This window comes from Astatotilapia calliptera, chromosome 3 (genome assembly GCF_900246225.1).
Source record: "Astatotilapia calliptera chromosome 3, fAstCal1.2, whole genome shotgun sequence".
In the NCBI taxonomy this organism is placed as follows: domain Eukaryota; kingdom Metazoa; phylum Chordata; class Actinopteri; order Cichliformes; family Cichlidae; genus Astatotilapia; species Astatotilapia calliptera.
In genome coordinates, this window is record NC_039304.1 from 29,593,109 (window position 1) to 29,615,754 (window position 22,646).

The 22,646-nt window shown below is 44.6% G+C and overlaps 1 protein-coding gene and 1 long non-coding RNA gene across 2 annotated transcripts in view; both read right to left on the bottom strand.

The window, feature by feature from the left end:
* Window positions 1–7,022, bottom strand: part of LOC113019196 (tripartite motif-containing protein 16-like) — a 7,753-nt gene extending 731 nt beyond the window's left edge. The window contains exons 1-9 of the mRNA XM_026162746.1: window positions 6,902–7,022; window positions 5,972–6,039; window positions 5,285–5,562; window positions 3,734–4,108; window positions 3,541–3,636; window positions 3,030–3,263; window positions 388–550; window positions 240–299; window positions 1–142 (exon numbers count right to left, since the gene is read on the bottom strand). The exon at window positions 1–142 is cut by the window's left edge and continues 731 nt beyond it. Coding sequence (XP_026018531.1) covers window positions 1–142; window positions 240–299; window positions 388–550; window positions 3,030–3,263; window positions 3,541–3,636; window positions 3,734–4,108; window positions 5,285–5,562; window positions 5,972–6,039; window positions 6,902–6,966 — 1,481 coding nt within the window. The 5' untranslated portion in view covers window positions 6,967–7,022. The remainder of the gene's footprint in view (window positions 143–239; window positions 300–387; window positions 551–3,029; window positions 3,264–3,540; window positions 3,637–3,733; window positions 4,109–5,284; window positions 5,563–5,971; window positions 6,040–6,901) is intronic.
* LOC113019201 (uncharacterized) overlaps window positions 1–19,074 on the bottom strand; it is a 20,116-nt gene extending 1,042 nt beyond the window's left edge. The window contains exon 1 of the long non-coding RNA XR_003271976.1: window positions 18,668–19,074. This is a non-coding gene — a long non-coding RNA (uncharacterized LOC113019201). The remainder of the gene's footprint in view (window positions 1–18,667) is intronic.
* Window positions 19,075–22,646: the final 3,572 nt, after the last annotated feature.

The window sequence follows — 22,646 nt, forward strand, 5'->3', positions numbered from 1 at the left end:
AGCACCTGCTTCACACCTCCAAACCTGTCCAAGTGAGATAAATAATATTTCTCTTTGGAGTCACTCGTCACTCGTTTAGATTCTTGTGAAATGACAAAGCAGTTGTTGACCGAGTTGGGATCCAGTGTTAGAGGACAGTGATCTGATAGACAAGCAAACCAGGAATATCATCAGCCTTCTAGTATTTATTAAGTGATTACTGCTTTGATATACTGATCTGTATTAAGTGTTTTACTTACAGCGCAATAACTCTCCCCTGGTCTTTGGCACAGGTGGCAGCACAACATCTGTAACAGACACTAACAGGGGAAAAATATATTTATATATAAAATGTAACAGACAACAGAGGAACTGGTACTCAGCTTATTTAATATATCCTTCAGCCACCTGTGGCAGAGATCTCAGGCCATGTGGTCTCCAGAAGGTTTTTCATGTCATATGTCAGGTCAGACACATAGTCAGTCACCGCTTCCATTGAACGTTTAGGACGAACAACAGCGCCTGTTGGCAGGTCTGGCGATTCACATGAGATTGAGAGAGACTGGAAGATCTAGAGGAAAAATGACAAGTCAGAACAGAAAAAGCATATTAACTGCATGTTACATGGAACATTCTGTCTCAATTCATTATGTTTATATCTTTCCATATACGAGGCACACAACATTCCAAAGTAGTGCAAATCAGGCAGTGGCTTTCACAAAAATTAAAGCTTGGCTGTAATGTTCCCTAGAAGACTTTTCTAATACTTGTGTCTTGCAGCTATAGATGATGATTGTGTCATACTGAAATGAAATAATAGAAGCTGTGTCCCAAAACGTTGGCTGCATCCTCTGGAGGCTGCATTTGAAGGCCGATTACGTCACAGCCAGGCGACGAAGGCTGTCCCAATTCGTTGACTCCTTCAAATGCGGCTGACAAATGCGCATGACAAAAGGGCATCCTCCCCTCCCTCCTTTTCCTCCCCATCCCCAGCTACTTCCCTCTTCCCACTCCACCACACTCACCCACACAGGTAGGGCCTTGGGGTGCGGGTGTGTCACAAGGGTGCAGGGGAGACATTTCCCCCCCCCCCCCCCCCCCCCTCTGTCCCATTCTGGCCACCTGTGCCTCAATTTTATCTCACAACTTAGACATCCACATTACTTACACTCTCATAACACACACACACACACACACATATATATATAGGGCCTTGAGGGTGGGCACGTTAACGGCGTCCAGTGGACGGTCTGTGTACTCAAACCTACCTCTGGCGCTGGTGCCCACCTCTCAATTTTAAATCCATGTAGACATTGAGGGTTCTCAGGAGGGGCTGTGCTAACACCTGCTGCTCTCTGGCAGCAGCACCATGCTCTCCCTTGTTTTAAATGCACTTTAGAACAACACGCAGCAACACTACACATGAGCGGGAGGAGGGAGGTATGGGGTCTTCACACACCCCAGTTCTCTGCTAGCCATCGGGGCGGGGGGGCTGGGAGGAGATGTTGGCTGTCCGATTGGCCTCCCTGCTGCTGCGGAGCCTGGGGCTGTCTGCTTGCCTCCACCCCGGGGGGGAAAGGTAACATCTCTTGGGTCTGGGTTCTGTTTCCCCCTCTGGGGGCGAGGGTACCTGGACCCGGGGTATAGAGTATGTTTGGGGAGTGTGATTGTGTGTACATGTCCATTTATGTCAATCCTTATGTTGGGTGAGTACTGAGTGTTTGTATATGTGTGCATGAGGGTGGGAATGCATGTTTGTGTCTGTGTCTAAATGTCAGGTCGGGTCTTAGACTCCACCTCTCTGGGAACTCCCAGGCCCTCCAAGGCCTATCTCCCCTCACCACACTCCCTGCGGTGACTGATGCCCTCAGGGGTCGGTGAATAGGTGGTTCTTGGTGTCCGGGGCTGGGCGCTCAGGTATGTACCAGCTCACTCCCGGTGGCTACCTGGCGGGGCCCAGAGCCTGTTGTTCAGTCAGGCCTCCTCCGGGGTGCGGGGGGCCCTCGCGCCTGCGGTTCAGTTCACTCTGGCACAGCTGGCTGCCGGCAGAGCCGGCGGGCATGCCGGTGCAGCCCCCTCTAGCTTCTGCTCGGTGGCTACTGGGTGACGCCTTGTCTGGGGATCCTCAGTCCTTCCCATGAGGGTGGCACGGATGCCCCTCCGGTGGTCCTCCTTGGGCTCTCGCACTCTGGGGCCTCTGGATGTCTGGGGCCTGGATCTCCTCCATGCCTGCTTCATGCCCTGGGGGACGGGGCTATGGCTCTCTACATCCTCTTGCAGACCATTACATGTGGAAACCATTTGAATACAAGTGCGCTGATCCACACAGGTATGCTTTCTCGCCTGAAAATATGTTATTTTCAGGCGAGAAAGTAGCTGTGTAAACTTCAAATATCTGCTTGGTTTATCAAGCCATCCCATATTTGCAAAAGCGTGCCGACGTTTTCGGAGACGTCTGTTACCCACCAGTTCGATAGCAAGCCGTGGGGTTCAATGGTCACTCCAGCAGGCGAGAGCAATGGACTCCCAGCTTCATCGTTTTCAGACCCCCGCTCTTTTGCTACTCAGGTTAAACATGATATAAGTCACTTAGATAACTTAAAAATGTAATTGTTTGCCTTTTATCTGTGTTTTATTTGTTCCGGAGTAAATCGGTTTGGCTGAGATCAAAGTTATTAGATTAAATAAAACTTTATTAATCCATCGGGTGGGTTCCTCACACAGCTGAATAAACGTTGAAAAGAAAACTGATTAAACAGAAGCGTGAGACGGTCGACAATTTACGGCAGTGTCCTGTTATATTTTAGATAGCAAGGAGCAGACGGCCAAGTTTATTAAACTCCACCGAGACAGCGGCGACGCTAATCAGAAGGCTAGACCGTCCCATTTCACAGCCTCGCACTTCCGGCCTTTGAAGGACCCGGCCCACGTAGACCGCGAAGGCCGGGTCCTCCGAAGGATGCAGCCGACATTTTTGGACACAGCTACAGTGTGTTAGGTGACAATTATAAAAAGAAAGATGGGTAGGTTGAGAACACACAACTTTTTACCTGAATGAAATGAATATGGTCAACTGTGTGAGAAAGCTGCTCCAGGTCATCATCTCTTCTCCCCAGCGTGGCTATCTCCTCCTTCAGCTGCATCTGCAGATCTTCTGCCTCAGCTATTGCAGTTTTCTGCCGAGTTTCAATCAACTCCTTTATTAAAGCACGTTTGTTTTGGATGGAGGAGATCAGCTCGTCAAAGAGCTCGTCACTGGACTTCACAGCAGTCTGACAACAAATCTGTTTATATATAATGTATAAAGAAGGTTCAGTTTAAAAACATAACATAACATATCAGAAAGTTTTCTGAATTCACTTTGCTCCTGGCAAATAAACATGAATAAAAAATAAATTCAAACAAACGTAACCAGTGTATTAAATACACCAAAATGCAGGAATACGTGTTGCAATTACAGACCGTCATGCTTATCAGCTCTCACTGCCAGATGTCAGAACCTGTACAAAAGACACTGCTGTGGTCAGAGCAGAAACATGTTTTCTAGTCTTATTTCCACACCTCGAAGTCCTTCACAGCTTGGACCAGCTCATTCAGCTCCTCTTGTCTTTCCTGGAATCTCCGCTTGACTGCACTCTGGATCTCACCAAGTTTTACCTGTAAGAAGCAACCACGAATGTGTCATTGTGAATATTTCAGTCACAGGAGTCAAATTCAACCACTCTCCAGATTTACATTGGCTTTTTGTCTCTACCTGTTTATCAGCTCTTTCTGCTGCAGCTGACACTGTTGAGTGGCGCCTGTGATCGTCCAAGGTGCACAAATAGCAGATACACCTTTGATCAGTCTTACAGTAAACCTCCATCAGCTTGTTGTGCTTTGTGCACATTTTTTCCTTAAGTGGCACTGTAGCAGACACCAGCTGGTGAAGCTTCAGCACAGGAAAACTGTGGTGAGGCTCAAGATGAGCAGGACAGTACGATGCCAAGCAGGTCAGGCAAGACATGCTGGCTTTGTTTCTTTTGGTCCCACAACAGAAATCACAGGCAATGTCTGTTGGTCCTGCAGGAGCAAGAGAAGAAGCTGGACGGGCCTGTTGGGTTACTGTCCTCTTCAGCTTCTCTACAACCTACAGCGATCAAATAAAAGCGGTCAAAGGTTTTGCACGACAAACAGAATCAAACTAGAACGGAAAGAGGATGAAGTCAGCAAAAGCATCCCAATTAAGTCCACAAATAGCAAATATACCTTCCATTAGCCTTTATAACTATACAAATTAAAACTATAAAAAAATCTGTTATTTATTTTAAGACAGCACTATCATTTAGAAAGCATGTGCTATGATGATAATATAATTCATTTAAGTATTTTAGGGGTAACAAGAGCAGACAATGCAAACACCCACAAGAAAATCTAATGACATGCCAAAGAAAATATAAAATTATGATTACTGGACACTTTATGAGGTGCATCTGTTCATCTGCTCGTTTCAACACAAATATCTAATTAACTAAACACATGGCAGCAACTCGCTGCGTTTAGGCATGTAGACATGGTCAAGATCACCTGCTGAACTTCAAACTGAGCAGATGATCTGCAACAGCCACTTCCACAGCAAAGAACACACAACTCAGGCCAGAATTCACACACGCTCACTAAAATTAGACTACTGAAGAAGATTGTCGCTGGTTCTGAAGAACACATTTCTCCTGCAACTTTGGCATGAACAATATAAGAGCATGGATCCATCCTGCTTTGCATCAGTTCCGGTTTGTGTTAGAATGCTGTAGAGGCGATATCCTCTGGCACACTTTGCCTCCCCCAGTCCAAACACAGCATCACCGAAACACCACAGTCTACCAAAGTATTGTTGCCTACCATGTCCATCCTTTTATGACCGCAGCATGTCATCTACTGATGGCTACTTCCAGCAGGCTAACACACCATCTCAAAGCTCAAATCATCTCAAACTGGTTTCTTAAACATAACAATGAGTTCACTGTACTCACTTATACTTATACCAGCTGCCCTTCCTGACTCAACCCAAAGGGATGTGTCTCAGACTAGAATCAAACCAAGCAAACCACCACACCATTAATGAAAATCTGTTTATAAATGTTGTAAATGAAAACAAACTAGAAATTGGATAATGATAATATCAGAAAGAATAATTTAGAAAAAGAAAAATATTTCTCATTAAGTATTTCTCTGAGCTCTGAATATTTTAACTTTAGTTAACTAGCTACCCCAAATAAATGGTAATTTTATTTATTTATTTTCAAAAGCAGCACCGTGGATGCATCACCTCAGCCAGCATGTTGTTCCTCCCGAGGACAGGCCTTGGGCTGAAGGCCTCCCTACACTGAGGACAGCTGTACGTTCCCTTCTCCTTTTCCTGGTCCCAGCACCCCTCGATACAGCTTCTGCAGTAAGTGTGTCCACACTGGATGGTGACGGGATCTTTGAGCAGGTCCAGACATACCGAGCAGTAAAACTGATTCGGCTCCAACTCGACGCCACACTGCGGCTGCCACTTCTCTGCCATTTGGATGAAATCCACACGAAGAACACTTCTCGTTTTCTCTGAAAAAGCGGCGAAGCATGAGGCGGGGCTTCAAAATCCGCGCGTTTCCGACTCATCATTACTGTGGGAGTTACGAACTAGCAGATGAAACCGCTGAACTGCAGATTACGGAAACAATACAAAAATGAAAATACGAGGTTCGACAGCAGACTATGTGAACTAGACGGACAAATTTGGTTGCCAAGTCATTTTGCTATTCCGGAAAAAAAAGAAGAAAAAGATTAATACCTTTTTCACTTTTACCTTACTTTTTTACCCATTAATTCCGATACACATTTTTTGCCCCAGTGGCCCTGATCCTTTTGAGTACATGTTCAACTAAAACCCTAGCTGTAATTTGAGACCCACCAATTCAAAAGTGCAGTCCAATGAAAGGCACCGCAAATAGTCACGGATACTGCAATTCACCTGTGAGTAGTGATATGTCCTGTGTGTCGAAGCTTCGAAGTAGTGACGGCCCACTTAAAGCTGACGCTCTGGGGAGTGTGTCCAAAAAAAAAAAAAAGAAAAAAAAAAATCACCACACTGTTTCAGAAACATTGTGTCGAAACTTGATTCGTTTGGTCAGAGTCACGTGATCAGTGACGTCTGAAGCTTCATTTAGAACCTAACTGCTTCGGTACCTGATTCATTGGTTTATAAGTAAGTGAAACATTCGTGGGATTTGTGGAGTGTTTTGATGGTGACAGATAGCAAACCACTGATTTTTCTACCTACAGATATGGAGCCAGCGAGGAAGAGAGGAGGTTCTGTTACGTGGGAGTATTTTATTTTGAGTCGATTTTGGTCAGTCGGGTGAGTTTTCGAGCTTTGTGCTCTTGTTGTTTGCTTTTGTTTTGTGCGTGTTTATTTTATCTGAAAATGTAAAAATCTTAAAATGTCAAAAACCTGCATTTCATAATATAAATATCATTAAATAACTTCCATTTGAGTCTTTACATTTGATATTATACAAAAATATTTTATTTTTAAAATAATCTTAAAATGTTTTTACATCTCCTCGAGGGCAGGAGGGGATAACACTACTCTGGGAACTCGGTACAGGTGTTCTAAACAGAAAGTTTAATGGCAGCGTTCTCACAAAACAAATAACCCAAATTCAAACAACAAATGTGGGGGAGAAAGGGACAGTTATGTTGTGCCAAAAAAACCCACCAAAAAGACAAAACCAAAACTTAACTGAGCTATTATCCTAGAAAAACAAAAACAGGGGGAAAAGACCCTAATCCTCAACTCAAAACAAGCTCAAAATTACACAGGTGGCACCAACCTACTTACCTGGTGTTTTTAACAAAAGAGGACTCTACGTGAATAAGTGTATGCGGTCCCCAAACTTACCTAGTCCACTTTACTCCCACCACAACCATGAAACAAAGGAAATACACCAGAACAGCTTTACACATGTGCCAAACAATTCAAAGCATAGAAGGAAGAGAGCCACACGTGAGTCTCGTTATCAAGGTGTGCACTCCTGGTTTGTCCAATCAAAGCCTCCTTCCTCTAATTAGCTGGAGATCCCCAAATTGACACCAGCCTGCAGTCTGTGTACCTAAGGGAATGGAAAACAAAAGGAGAGAGAAAGAAAACATACAGGCTGCAGACACGTAACAATGTTATTCTGCAAAATGTGCAGCAATTTCATTTATTTATTCTCTTTAGCTGACAGTTTGTGGAACCCAGGAAGACCGTATACCTGCTTCTCTACAGTTTCTGTGGACTCCAGCCTCTTCTATTCCATGTAAGGAGATTTTCTTTAAGGCAGGAGAAATTATCTCCACGAAAAGAAACAGGTTCGGCCATCGCACACTGGCAAGGCAAGTTTATTTATATGGCACAATTCAACAACAAGGTGATTCAAAGTGCTTTACAGAGACATTAAAAAACAAAAACAATAAAAAGCATGATTTAAAATGGATTAAAAAAACAGTAGATAAGATCAGAACAGTAGATAAAAGCAGTAGTTAAAATATAAGTTTTGAAATTTAAGCTTAAAAGTGTGGATTTGGTGCTTTATTCAAATGCAGCTGAGAACAGGTGAGTCTTCAACCTGGATTTAAATAAACTGAGTGTTTCAGCTGATCTGAGGCTTTCTGGGAGTTTGTTCCAGATATAAGGAGCATAAAAGCTGAATGCAGCTTCTCCGTGTCTGGTTCTGACTCTGGGAACTGATTAAAAAAAACGGATCCAGATGACCTGAGGGATCTGGAAGGTTCATACTGGGTCAGGAGGTCACTGATGTATTTTGGTCCTAAAACATTCAGAGCTTTATAGACCAGCATCAGAACTTTAAAGTCTATCCTCTGACGGCCAGGCAGCCAGTGTAAAGACCTCAGAGCTGGACTGATGTGGTCCACTTTTTTGGTCTTAGTGAGGACTCGAGCAGCAGAGTTCTGAATGAGCTGTAGTTGTCTGACTGATTTTTTTTTTTTTTTTAGGTAGACCTGTAAAGATGCTGTTACAGTAGTCAAGCCTACTAAAGATGAATGCATGGACTAGTTTTCCAGCAAAACTAAGACTGACATTTTTCCACTGTCTGTATTCAGACATATGTCATTAAACACTTTGGTCAGAGCGGTTTCAGTGCTGTGGTTCTGTCTAAAACCTGACTGGAAGGCATCATAGCAGTTATTCTGTTTTAAGAAGTAATTGAGCTGTTGAGAAACTGCTTTTTCAATGATCTTACTTAAAAATGGGAGATTTGAGATCGGCCTGTAGTTGTTCATTTGTGTCTTGTCAAGATTGTCCTTTTTCAGTATAGGTTTAATTACAGCAGTTTTTAGTGATTCTGGAAACACACCTGATAATAAAGAAAAGTTGACGATCTGTAACAGGTCTGACTCCAAAGTCTTTGAGACCTTTTTGAAAAAACCTGTTGACAGGACATCTAAACAGCAGGAGGAGGAGTTCCGTTGACCTAAGATGTCCTCCAGGTCTTTGCTGTTAATAGGGTGAAACTGTTTGATGGTGTTTAAACAGTTTTTCAGTGGACACAGTACATATCCTGGATCTGCTGTTGATGTACCAATTGCTTGTCTAATCTTTTGGATTTTGTCTGTGAAGAATTTGGCAAAGTCATTGCAGGCCATGGTTGAATGAAGTGCAGCTGCCACTGACACAGGAGGGTTTGTTAGCCTGTCAACTGTAGAAAATAAGACCCGAGCATTATGACTGTTTTTGGTGATGATGTCAGAGAAGTAGGACCTTCTTGCACTCCTCAGTTGTAAATTATTATTATTATTATAATAATTAAATTATTATTGTGAAGTTTCTCTTTATAGATGTCATAATGAACCTGGAGGTTTTTCTCCATCTGCGCTCAGCTTTCTTACACTCTGTTTTTTTTTTTTTTTTTCATTTTTCACCAGTGTGGAGTTTCTCCATGGAGACTTTTTCCTTCCAGAGATAACCTTCACCTTAATGGGAGCAATAGTGTCCATTACATTTAACATTTTTGCATTGAAGCTATTGACGAGCTCATTGACTGAACCTCTGGACAGATCAGGTGTTAATGGGAAGACCTGGTTAAAAATCAAATCACTTTTATTGTCACATCACATGTGCAGGTACATTGGTACAGCACATGCGAGTGAAATTCTTGTGTGCGAGCTTCACAAGCAACAGAGTTGTGCAAAATACAATAACATAAACAGGCAAAATATACGAATGGCTAAATCTGAAACTAATAAATATATGTACAATATATAATAGTATATGCAAAAAAAAAAAAAAAAATTTCTGTGTGTGTGTGTGTGTGTGTGTGTGTGTGTGTGTGTGTGTACATATTTTATAATATATACAGAGTTGAGACATGTGCAAAACAGTGGCATTACTTTACAGTATGTAGTGCATAATGTTGAAGTTCCAGTAGTGGAGGTGAGGTGTCTATGACGGACGTGTTCAGCAGTCTGATGGCCTGGTGGAAAAAGCTGTCTCTCAGTCTGCTGGTACGGGACCGGATGCTGCAGAACCTCCTTCCTGATGGAAGCAGTCTGAACAGTTTATGGCTGGGGTGACTGGAGTCCTTGATGATCCTCCCCGCTTTCCTCAGGCAGTGCTTCCTGTAGATGTCTTGGAGGGAGGGAAGCTCACCTCCAATTATCCGTTCAGAGCACCGCACTACTCGCTGGAGAGCTTTGCGGTTGTAGGCGGTGCTGTTGCCATACCAGGTGGTGATGCATCCAGTGAGGATGCTCTCAATGGCACAGTGATAGAAGGTCCTGAGGATGCGGGGGCTCATGCCGAATCTTTTCAGTCTCCTGAGAAAGAAGAGGCGCTGTTGCGCCTTCTTCACTGTTTTGTTTATGTGTACTGACCACGTAAGATCCTCAGCCAGATGTACCCCAAGGAACCGGAAGCTGCTCACTCTCTCCACAGCAGCGCCGTTGATGGTGATGGGGGTGTGTACTTCTCTGCACCTCCGGAAGTCCACTATCAACTCCTTTGTCTTTGCGACGTTGAGGGTGAGATGGTTGTCTTGACACCAGTGGGTCAGGGCGCTGACCTCCTCCCTGTAAGCCGTCTCATCACCGTTGGTGATAAGACCCACCACTGTAGTGTCGTCCGCAAACTTCACAATGATGTTGGAGTTGTTAGTGGCTGTGCAGTCATAGTAAGTAAGTAAGTAAGTAAGTAAGTAAAATTTTATTTATATAGCACATTTCTAGATAGAAATCACAAAGTGCTTTACAAGATATAACAGATTAAAAGACAAAATACAAACAAAGTTAACAAAAAGCAATTTTAAAAAGATGTGTTTTTAGCTGTTTTTTAAAAGTAATCAATGAATCAGCGGATCGTAAGTCCTGAGGAAGGGAATTCCACAGTCTGGCGGCCACAGTAGCAAAAGCTCTATCACCCCTAGTTTTCAGTCTCGTATACTGAGTGACAAGTAGGCCCTGACTACTCGACCTCAGAGACCTACTAGGGGCATAGGGCTGTAAAAGTTCAATAATATATGGTGGTGCTTGTTGTCGAAGAGCCTTAAAAGTTAAAACCAAAATCTTAAAATGGACTCTAAATTCGACAGGAAGCCAATGTAACTGCATAAGCAACGGTGTTATACAGTGGGGCAAAAAAGTAATTAGTCAGCCACCGATTGTGCAAGTTCCCCCACTTAAAATGATGACAGAGGTCAGTAATTTGCACCAGAGGTACACTTCAACTGTGAGAGACAGAATGTGAAAAAAAAATCCATGAATTCACATGGTAGGATTTGTAAAGAATTTATTCGTAAATTAGGGTGGAAAATAAGTATTTGGTCACCTCAAACAAGGAAAATCTCTGGCTCTCACAGACCTGTAACATCTTCTGTAAGAAGCTTTTCTGTCCCCACTCGTTACCTGTATGAATGGCACCTGTTTGAACTCATCATCTGTATAAAAGACACCTGTCCACAGCCTCAAACAGTCAGACTCCAAACTCCGCCATGGCCAAGACCAAAGAGCTTTCGAAGGACACCAGGAAAAGTATTGTAGACCTGCACCAGACTGGGAAGAGTGAATCTACAATAGGCAAGCAGCTTGGTGTGAAAAAATCAACTGTGGGAGCAATCATCAGAAAATGGAAGACACACAAGACCACTGATAATCTCCCTCGATCTGGGGCTCCACGCAAGATCTCATCCCGTGGGGTCAAAATGATCATGAGAACGGTGAGCAAAGATCCCAGAACCACACGGGGGGACCTGGTGAATGACCTGCAGAGAGCTGGGACCAAAGTAACAAAGGTCACCATCAGTAACACACTACAACGGCAGGGAATCAAATCCCGCAGTGCCAGACGTGTTCCGCTGCTGAAGCCAGTGCATGTCCAGGCCCGTCTGAAGTTTGCCAGAGAGCACATGGATGATACAGCAGAGGATTGGGAGAATGTCATGTGGTCAGATGAAACCAAAGTAGAACTTTTTGGTATAAACTCAACTCGTCGTGTTTGGAGGAAGAAGAATACTGAGTTGCATCCCAAGAACACCATACCTACTGTGAAGCATGGGGGTGGAAACATCATGCTATGGGGCTGTTTTTCTGCCAAGGGGACAGGACGACTGATCCGTGTTAAGGACAGAATGAATGGGGCCATGTATCGTGAGATTTTAAAGCCAAAACCTCCTTCCATCAGTGAGAACTTTGAAGATGAAACGAGGCTGGGTCTTCCAACATGACAATGATCCAAAACACACCGCCCGGGCAACAAAGGAGTGGCTCCGTAAGAAGCATTTGAAAGTCCTGGAGTGGCCTAGCCAGTCTCCAGACCTCAACCCCATAGAAAATCTGTGGCGGGAGTTGAAAGTCCGTGTTGCTCGGCGACAGCCCCAAAACATCACTGCTCTCGAGAAGATCTGCATGGAGGAATGGGCCAAAATACCAGCTACTGTGTGTGCAAACCTGGTAAAGACCTATAGTAAATGTTTGACCTCTGTTATTGCCAACAAAGGTTATGTTACAAAGTATTGAGTTGTATTTTTGTTATTGACCAAATACTTATTTTCCACCCTGATTTACGAATAAATTCTTTACAAATCCTACCATGTGGATTCATGGATTTTTTTTTTTCACATTCTGTCTCTCACAGTTGAAGTGTACCTCTGGTGCAAATTACTGACCTCTGTCATCATTTTAGGTGGGGCAGCTTGCACAATCGGTGGCTGACTAAATACTTTTTTGCCCCACTGTATGTGAATATTTAGAAGCTTTCGTCAAAAGTCTTGCTGCAGCATTCTGAACGATCTGCAGACGCTCCAAAGAACCTTTGTTTAGACAAGTAAACAGGGAATTGCAATAGTCCAGTCGTGATGAGATAAAAGCATGAATAACAATCTCCAGTTCGGTATAGGATATTATAGAGCTCAATTTAGAAATATTTCTTAAATGATAAAAGCAAGACCGAACAAGAGATTTAACATGACTATCTAACGTAAGAGCAGGATCAAGGATAATCCCTAAGTTCCTGACATAGGTGTAGAGTGAGTACAGGAGAGGGCTCAGTACACACCCCTGTGGAGCACCAGTGTTCAGTGTGATGGGGGATGAGGTGATGCTGCCCAGTCTGACCACTTGGCGTCTGTCAGACAGGAAGCTAAGGATCCAGCTGCAGAGGGAGCTGCTCAGTCCTAGATCCTGCAGTTTCCTGTCCAGCTTTGAGGGAACGATGGTATTGAATGCTGAGCTGTAATCTACAAACAGTATTCTCACATACGTGTCTCTCTTCTCCAGGTGTGACAGGGCAGTATGTAGTGTCAGGGCTACGGCATCATCAGTGGACCTGTTGTGGCGGTATGCAAACTGTAGAGGGTCCAGTGAGTCGGGTAGTGCAGAGCGGATGAAGTCCCTGACCAGCTTCTCGAAGCATTTGCTCACGATGGGGGTCAGGGCTACAGGTCGCCAGTCGTTCAATGAGGAGATGGTGGAGGATTTGGGTACAGGGATGATGGTGGCCATTTTGAAGCAGGCTGGGACTACAGACAGAGAGAGGGAAAGGTTGAAGATGTGTGTGAACACTCCAGCCAGCTGAGCCGCGCATGACTTGAAGACGCGGCCGGGAATCCCGTCCGGACCAGTAGCTTTGCGTGCGTTCACCTTCCTGAAGCACTTCCGCACATCCTCCTCAGACACAGTGTGCGCACTGACGTCATCCGCGGTGCGCACACTGTCCGGTCTCGTGGTGTTCGCTGTGTCGAATCTAGCGTAGAATACGTTTAGATCCTCACACAGAGAGGCTGTGGTCTGCGGTGTGCTGGTTTTCCCTCTAAAGTCTGCGATCGTGTTTAGTCCCTGCCACATACTCCGAGGGTTGTCAAACTGTTGCTCCACCCTGTCCCTGTACTCACGTTTGGCTGCTTTGATCGTCTTCCGGAGTTGGTAATGTGCGTGTTTGTAGTCCGATGTGTTCGCGGAGGCAAAGGCGGTGCTCCGTGCCGCGCGAACATCTCCGTTAATCCAGGGTTTTTGATTTGGGAAGGATTTAGCTGTTCTGGATGGGACGACATCTTCCACGCATTTCCTGATAAATCCGCAGACTGAGTCTGTGTACTCATCAATGTCCCTAGCAGCCACGTGAAACATTTCCCAGTCCGCGTGATCAAAACAGTCCCGCAGCGTAGACTCCGATTGGTCCGTCCAACAGTGCACCGCCCTCCGGGTTGGAGCGTCCTGTTTCAGCTTCTGCCTGTAGGCGGGCAGGAGCAGGATGGAGCGGTGATCTGATTGGCCGAATGGGGCGCGGGGGAGGGCTTTGTACGCATCCCGGAAAGAGGTGTAGCAGTGGTCGAGTAGCCGGTCTCCACGAGTGTTAAAATGGATGTGTTGGTGGAGTTTGGGTGAGACTTTCTCCAGGTTTCCCTTATTAAAGTCTCCGGCTGTGATAAACGCTGCCTCTGGGTGTGCGGTTTCCTCACTGCTGATCGCGCTGTACAGTTCCCTGAGTGCTCGGTCAGTGTCGGCTTGTGGGGGAATGTAAACAGCCGTAATAATCACTGCTGTAAATTCCCTCGGTAGCCAGAATGGCCGGCACTTAATCATCAGGTACTCCAGGTCCGGTGAGCAGAAGGATTTGACCGGGTGCACGTTCGCATAATCACACCAGCTGTTGTTGATCATGAAACACACACCACCGCCTCTGCTTTTCCCAGTAAGATCCTGTGACCTGTCCGCGCGATGCACGGAGAACCCCGATAGTTGTATTGCGGAGTCCGGTACCTTGTCCGATAGCCAGGTTTCTGTGAGGCAGATCACGCAGCAGTCCCGCATCTCTCGCTGGAATGAGATCCGTGCCCGAAGCTCGCATAGCTTGTTCTCCAGAGACTGCACATTAGCCAGTAATAAACTGGGTAACGGTGGTCTGTTAGTGCGCCGTCTCAGTCGAACCAGAACGCCAGATCTTCTCCCTCTGCGTCCGCGTTTGCGGTCTCCAGGGCCAGAGAACAAAGGCGTCTCAGGTGAGATGAATGGGGGGTCTGCGAACGGAGGGTCCGTGTTGCAAAACTTGAACTCCGGAAAGTTATAAGAAAGACCGTCTTTTATGTCCAGTAAGGTTTGTCGGTCGTACACAAGGAGACATGTGCTAGTCGTGAAAAAATAAAGGAAAAGTAGAATTAAACACAGAAAACAGCTGTTGCTTGGGGAGCTCGCGACGAGGCTGCCATACTCGGCGCCATCTCTATGTAAAATCGCACTACTGTCTTCAGTTATACACCGTTTTGTGATCACTGCTGTTGATATATTTATGTGGGCTGAGATTTTACTTTCAAAGAAAACACAGTAATGATCAGACAGGCCCACATCAGACACAGTAACCTTTGAAATGCTCAGGCCCTTGGAGATCAGTAGGTCAAGAGTGTGTCCTCTATTATGTGTGGCCTCTGTTACATGCTGAGTCAGCCCAAAGTTGCCCAGAGTGTTACTCAGGTCTTTAGTCCCTTTGTCCTGAGGGTTGTCCACATGGATGTTAAAATCCCCAACAACAATTACACAGTCGAAATCAACACAGATCACAGACAGCAGTTCACTGAGGTCATTAAAAAAGTCTGTGCAGTATTTAGGAGGCATGTAAACATTAAGAAACACAACTTTGGATGGGGCCTTCAGCTGTAAAGCCACATATTCAAAAGACTGAAAACTTCCAGGAGATAGCTGCTTACATTGAAATGATTCATTAACCCTTTAAGACCTACCATAGAACCAAGTCCGCCAGAGCTGATATTATATTTTTACATGCTGTCGAGCCATTTTTGGGAGCATTTCAAGTTGCTATACATCAATACAACCATTATAGCCCAAATTTTAATAATATGTATGCATTGAGTGCATAGTAATTACATAAATTGCAAAAAAGTGCAATAAACTACAAAAACATTTTAAATCGTTTTTGTTTTTTTAACATATATTTCTAGTTAGAGAAATTTAAGAGGTTTATCTCTCAAAACTGTAAATACAAAAAAGTTGCACAAAATAGTTTCCCACCACAGGAAATTTATTTTGAGTGTCTTCATAGTTTTATTTTTGAAATACACCAATTTTTATATACTGCAGGAAAAACGAAAATAAATAAATATTATAATGCCAATTTGCAAAAAAGCAGCATATGGATCAAAATAAACTATTTCCAGCACTGCAATAGTCCTAAGTCCTAAGCATCCCAGAAACTACACAGAAAGTCATAAAGTCAAAGATAACTTTTAAAAACACCGCACAAGGCGCACAAGTAAAAAACTAAATTTTCCGCAAAAATGACGTCACTTACGGTTTTGGGCAGGTGATGGCGGACATGCGATCGTTCACGCTTATGTCTGTTTCAATGTGCGAAGTGTTACGAACTAGGGCTGCCACGATTAGTCGACTAGTCACGATTACGTCGACTATCAAAATCGTCGACGACTGATTTAATAGTCGACGTGTCGTTTGAAGCTTTGTAAGATCCTGAAAGACGCAGGAATAAGTAGCAGGATTTAAGAGTGTAATAACAGACTGAAACAGAAGATGGCAGCACTGCATGTACAAGGATGCCAACTGCCGTTAAACCCCGAAGAAGAAGAAGCTGTGTCCCAGAATTCATAGCGCGGCCCAGCTCAGTTTCCAACAATGGTGGCAGCTAGTTGGTTTTACTCTTATTATTCTTTCTGGGTCACAAAATAAATGTTTAACATATTTTCAGGCGAGAATGTAGCTGTGTAAACCTCAAATATCTGCTCAGTTTATCAAGACACCACATATTTTCAAAAGTGCTCCGACGTTTTCAGAGACGTCTGTTACCCACTAGCTCGATAGCTAGCCGGAGGCTAGGCTAGGCTAACTAGAGCCGTGAGAACACCGGACTCCCGGCAAATCGTTTTCAAACCGACCGCCGTCTTTCGCTACTCAGGTTAAATATATATATATAAGTCACTTAGATAACTTCAAAATGTTATTGTTTGGCTTTTTTTTTTAGTATTTTATTTGTTCCTGAGTAAATCGGTTTGGCTGAGATTAAAGTTTTTACACAGCTGAATAAACGTCAAGCAGACAGCTGATTATCAGAAGTGTGAGATGCTCAAGAATTTACTCCGGTGTCCTGTTATATTTTAGATAGCAAGGAGTTTATTAAACCACAACAATCTGCAGATTTCATTAAAATTTAATAAACTATCATCTTGTCTTTATTTTTAGTTAGCACATACCTTAAACACTTAAAGCTGTAAGCTAATGATAGTTATATAAGAGCAGATGCTGCTGGTGCAATAAGCTGTATGTCCAATGGATGATCTGATTAGTCGACTAATCGCAAAAATAATCGGTGACTAGTCGACTATCAAAATAATCGTTTGTGGCAGCCCTATTACGAACAGCTAATCGGATCGGCAAAGCGTGTTTCTGGAATATTATGTTTTTGTTCCTGCAAGCGCTTTTTATGCAATATTTGCAAAGCTATATGTGGAAGGAAATCGTGACCTAGGACAAGCTGATGGCTTAAGATGTAAATACAACTCCTCCGGTTTTATATGCAAAAAAAATTATTGCGCTAGCTTACGCGGTTCCGGTTCTACAGGGATTGAAAAATAGTTACGCAAAATGGAGCGTGCCTGCTCCGACCGGCTTTAAAAGGTTAAATAAGACAGCAACCCCTCCTCTCCTGCTCACCCTGGCCTCACTGATAAAACTGTAGTTAGGAGGGGTCGTCTCGATGAGAACAGCTCTACTGTTACTTTGGTCCAACCAAGTTTCAGTTAAAAACATAAAATCAAGGCTGTGCTCAGTGATTAAATTAAAATGTTTTCCCAGCTAAAGATCTAACGTTTAATGAAGCCAACTTGAGTGTTTTAGAGGTATTATTTGCCCCCTCGTGTTTGGGAGCAGTCTGTGGCACACAAGGTATGTTTACTATATTTAAAGGTCTTTTAGAGTGCCGCTCTCTGTGTTTTGACCAGGCCACATGTCTCCTTCTGTCACCTAAAAGTACAGAAATGTTAAAACCTTCTAGTAAACCGGGTCTCAGCTTCTCCTGGGAGAAGTCACCACTGCCATAATCCTCGCAGCCCGGACCCTTCACACATCAGACTGCAGAGACAGAGCATGAAGGTGGTAAGGAGGAACTAAGGGGGGCTTCGATTGCTCTGAGGGCGGGGCTCGATGGCGAACCTTTGGTTGCTCTGGTGGGGGGCTTATGGGGGACAAAAAGGGATTGGGCCGGGGGGTAGATCTGAGCCCAGCATTGACCCGCTCCATCATCTGCTCAGTGAATTTCAGGTGTGGCGAGGAGGGAGAAAGGGAGGGGGAGGATGGTGATGGCCTGTCAGGGGTTTGGGGGACTGGAGAAGGTCGTGGTCCCTGGTCCTGGTCGTTGGTGTTGTTGAGAGAGTTGGAGACAAATGGGGACCCCTCTTCTTGCCTCTGATGTCTCTCCTTTCTGAGGCTCTTCCCAGGTGGGGGCAGATGGAGCTCCTCCTCAAGGTTTCTGCTGGGCTTTGTCTGTTCTTGGAGTACTGTTTGTTCCTCTTTATGAGATAACTCCTCGTTTATCTCAGCCTTGGCACCAAGCACAGATGGATGATGTATGGAATAAAACAAGTTGGAGGTGAAAAGTTTCACCCCTGACTTGTTAAAATTGAATCCATTTGCTTTAAACGGATGCCTGCGTTCCCAAAAAATATTAAAATTGTTGATAAAATGCACTGAGTGGTCAGTACATGCTGATATAAGCCATTTATTCAGTGTAAACAACCTGCTGAATCTCTCGTCTCCTCCTCTGACCGGCGGTACAGGTCCACTGATGAATACAGCTGCATTCAGAGAGTTTACAGTATTTAATAATCTTTCCCATCTTCTAGACTTTGGTCATAGTGCAATACAGCATCTCTGTACCTATAGCTGACTGCAAAACTGACTTCATCTGAACCCATTCATCATTAGTACAATAAGCCCTATGTGCAGTATGTTGTCAACTTTATTTCCTTATGAAATCCCTCCCAAGCATTAAAGTAGTAAAATGGAACAACGACAATAAGGTACATGCAGTTGAAAAAGTGAATATAAACTCAATATTTTAAAAGAACAAACAAACAAAAAAAAACTGTTAAGCATAGATTAATTAGAGCAACAAAATCTTACAATTCCAATGTCCTTTGTCACAGTGGGGCACCTGGTACGTCTATCCACATCCAAACAGTGCGAGTCATTCAGCATTTAGCAAATAAGTGTCAAACAAATTCAATGAGCTCACAGGTTTCTACACTGCTTATTTTAGGTCTTGAAAGACATTAATCAACATGGTAGAGGTGAAAAAGTTGGCATCACAACTTCTTCACTTCTGCATAACAGCCAGAGCTTCCTTCCTTCAGCCCAAGGCCAGGATAGAGAGGCTGAGTGAATACTGTGCACACTTTGTGAAGCAGAGTCATGATGTCAGAGATGCAGTAAAACGACAGAGTACCTGATCTGTAATCCAGGTACACGCCAATCTGAGAGGTACGAGGACCTGACACCGCCTTGGCTACTGAGTTATGTCTGAAAGTGTAACCGTCTGTAGAGCACTCCAAACTCCAGGACTTGTCATTCTTCCCAAATTCTGAGTCGAAGATGAATGAAAATGCTCATAGTAGCCACTCGTCACTCGTTGAGAATTTTGTAAAAGGTCCAAGTATTTGTTGACTGAGTTGGGATCCAGTGTTAGAGGACACCTGTTGATCAGGGGCTGCCTGAGGACAAACCCATGACATTGCCTCGCTTCGAACCCCTCTCCATTGAATCAAGTGAAGGCTCGAAGCAGGATGCTAAGCTCCGTGTACGCCTGGCTCGTCTCCAGGTAGAAAAGGAGGACCGTGAGAGGGAGTTCCAGCTAAAGAAAGAGCTGGAGCTTAGGCGTTTAGTAGCAGAGCTTGCTAGAGCCAGAGAGGTCGAATTGAGGAAGGTGGAGGTGGAGGCAGAGACAGCTGTGAGGTTGCGACAGCTGGAACTCCGGCAGGTTTCCCTTCCTCCGACTGCCTCCATTCGTCAGGCAGACACCCCGTTTGACGTAGGGAAAAACAGTCGTCTGGTTCCGATGTTCTGTGACACTGAGGTCGACAGCTACTTCGAGTCGTTTGAACGAATAGCCACGGCCTTGCACTGGCCACGGGATTCATGGGCCATTTTGCTCCAATGTAAGCTGGCGGGTAAGGCTCAAGAAGTTTGTTCCTCGTTGTCAGCTGAGGACAGCTTGGACTATGACAAGCTGAAAAGGGCTATCCTGCTGGCCTATGAGCTGGTCCCAGAAGCCTATAGGCAGCGTTTCCGGGGGTTGAAAAGAGGTCAGGGTCAGTCCTATCTTGATTTCGCCAGGGAAAAAGGTGTTCTTTTCGATCGGTGGTGTGCGGCCTGCAAAGCCACTGACCTGGCTTCGATCCGGGAACTAATGCTCATAGAGGAATTTAAGAACTGCATTGCTGAGCGCATCGCGGTATATATTAATGAACAGAAGGTTTCCTCGCTACAGCAGGCTGCGACGCTGGCTGATGAGTTCGCGCTCGTCCATAAAACCAGTGTCAGTAGGTATGACCGGCGCGATGCCCCAGTGAAGGCTAGCGAGGTGCCAGTTGCACAGCACCCAAAGAGTGAGGTACTTGTGTTTCGTCCCAAGGCAGACCGAAAGTGTTTTTTCTGTTTTAAGTCTGGCCACCTGATCGCAGATTGTGAAGCTTACAGACGGAAACAATCAGTCTCGACTTCACGTAAACCAAAAGGGGTTGGGCTGATTAAAACCATGCCTCCTGTCAGTAGGCCCCATTCCCCTGAGACCCCGGATGAGTGTTTTAAGCCCTTCATTTTTAAGGGGATAGTTTCGCTTTCTGGTAAGACCGAGGATAAGCGTGAAGTGACCATTCTGCGTGATACTGGTGGCTCACAGTCCCTCATACTAGCTAGTGTGCTTGAATTTAATGAGAAGTCTGACTGTGACTCTAGCATCATTGTAAGAGGTGTTGGGATGAGTTTTGTGCCTGCTCCCCTCCATCGTATCTGGGTACAGAGTGAGCTGGTGAGTGGTTTCTTCTCAGTGGGTGTGCGGCCTTCTCTCCCGATTAATGGGGTGGATTTTATAATGGGAAATGATATCGCGGGTGGGAAAGTTTACCCTACCCCTGAGGTGACCAACAATCCTGTTATAGAGCCTGTGTTAGATGCCCTCAGCCTGCAGCACCCGGATGTGTTCCCGGTGAGCGTGGGGGGGTTGATTTGTCAGAATCAGTGATTGGCTCTATTCTAGAGAAGGATGTGATGCCCTGCACCGATGAGGGAGATAATGGAGCCTTAGAGTTAGCTCACAGTGTGGTTGAGCCAGCTCCTGTGTCTGGAGCTCCTTTTCTGCTCACCCGGGAAGCACTTGTGAAGGCTCAGAAAGAAGACCCTTCATTAGTTCAGTGTTTTACCGCAGCAGCTCAGGATAAGGGAGGTGAGGGGAGCAAGAGGCAGACATTTTTCGTTTGGGAAGGTTTATTGATGCGCAAGTGGACCCCAAGGCCTGGAGAAGACTGGAGCGTAGTGTGGCAGTTGGTGGTTCCGACCAGTCTGCGGTGGCATGTGCTGCAGTTAGCACATGATCACGCATGGTCAGGTCATTTGGGTGTCACTAAAACATATGACCGTATACTGCAGCATTTCTTTTGGCCGGCAATGAAAGCAGATGTAGTGCAGTTTTGTAACACCTGTCACACTTGCCAGCTTGTGGGTAAACCGAACCAGGCGGTGCCCCCCGCCCCCCTACGTCCTATCCTTGCTGTCGGTGAACCTTTTGAGCATATCCTGGTAGACTGTGTTGGCCCCTTACCAAAGACGCGGGCAGGGAATCAGTTCTTGTTAACCATAATGTGTGTGTCCACTCGATACCCAGAGGCGATTCCTCTGCGGAAAATCACGACAGCAAGCATTACCAAAGCACTAGTCAAATTCTTTACCACCTTTGGCCTCGCGAAAACCGTGCAGACAGATCAGGGTACCAATTTCATGTCCAGGGATTTTAATCGGACTCTACGGTCCTTTGGAGTTTCTCATTCTGTGTCTAGTGCTTATCACCCAGAGTCACAAGGTGCACTGGAGAGGTGGCATCAAACTCTCAAGGCGATGTTGAGTAAGTATTGCCACGACACCGGAAAAAGCTGGGATGAAGGGGTCCCTTTTGTATTGTTCGCTATACGTGATGCGAAGCAGGAGTCTTTGGGGTTCAGCCCAGCTACCCTGGTGTTTGGACATGACGTGCGGGGTCCGCTAAAGGTGCTGAAGGAGAGTTTTCTCAGTGGTTGTGTGCCTAAAACTACTGTGGTGGAGTTTGTAAAAACATGCAAGGACAGGTGGCAACGGGCTACTTTGTTAGCAAAAGAGGCTCTCTGTGTATCCCAGGCAAACATGAAAAAACGATGTGATCAAAAAGCAGTGGAAAGACAGTTCCAGATGAAGTCCACAGGTGCACAGCGGAGTTTTTAACTAATTGAAGGGAAAGAGCAGTGAAAAGTGGGGCGGGGTTTCAACTTCTGCACGTTTTACACCAATCATTATTTGACAGGTTTGTTACGGAAGCTTGTTAAAGCCACTTTAAATAAATTAATTACAAAATTAAAATAATTACAAATATAAAAATAAACAGTCAACAAAAACATTTTTTCTTTGCACATTTAATGTATTTTATTTATTATTTTTATTTTATTTTAATGTAAATGTTAAAAAAAAATACATACACTAATGTACGGAAACAGGATGGGGACAGCTGGGAAGCTGGTAATTTTGGTGTTTCTCCTCTTGTTGAAATGATTCTTGTGTTATTGCCACTGCTAAATCCTCAATTTCCCAAAAAAGTGTAGTTAACCAAAGACCCTCCAGCAATGAAGCAATACACTACAGACGTTAGCCTACATGATGCAAGATTTTCTTGCTTTCTAGTGGGTTAAGTTATGACCTTATATGTGCACACATGGCTGTGACTATCTAAGAGAAAGACCTAATAGCCTCTGTGGAAGGCCAAGATGCTTTTATCTGGCACATTTGAATATACAGAAATGTGCACATAAAGAAATAAAGACATCAATTCTTTTAGTCTTTAAATATAAAAGATAGATATCAGTAGTTTTTTGAGGTTATTGTATTGAGTACTA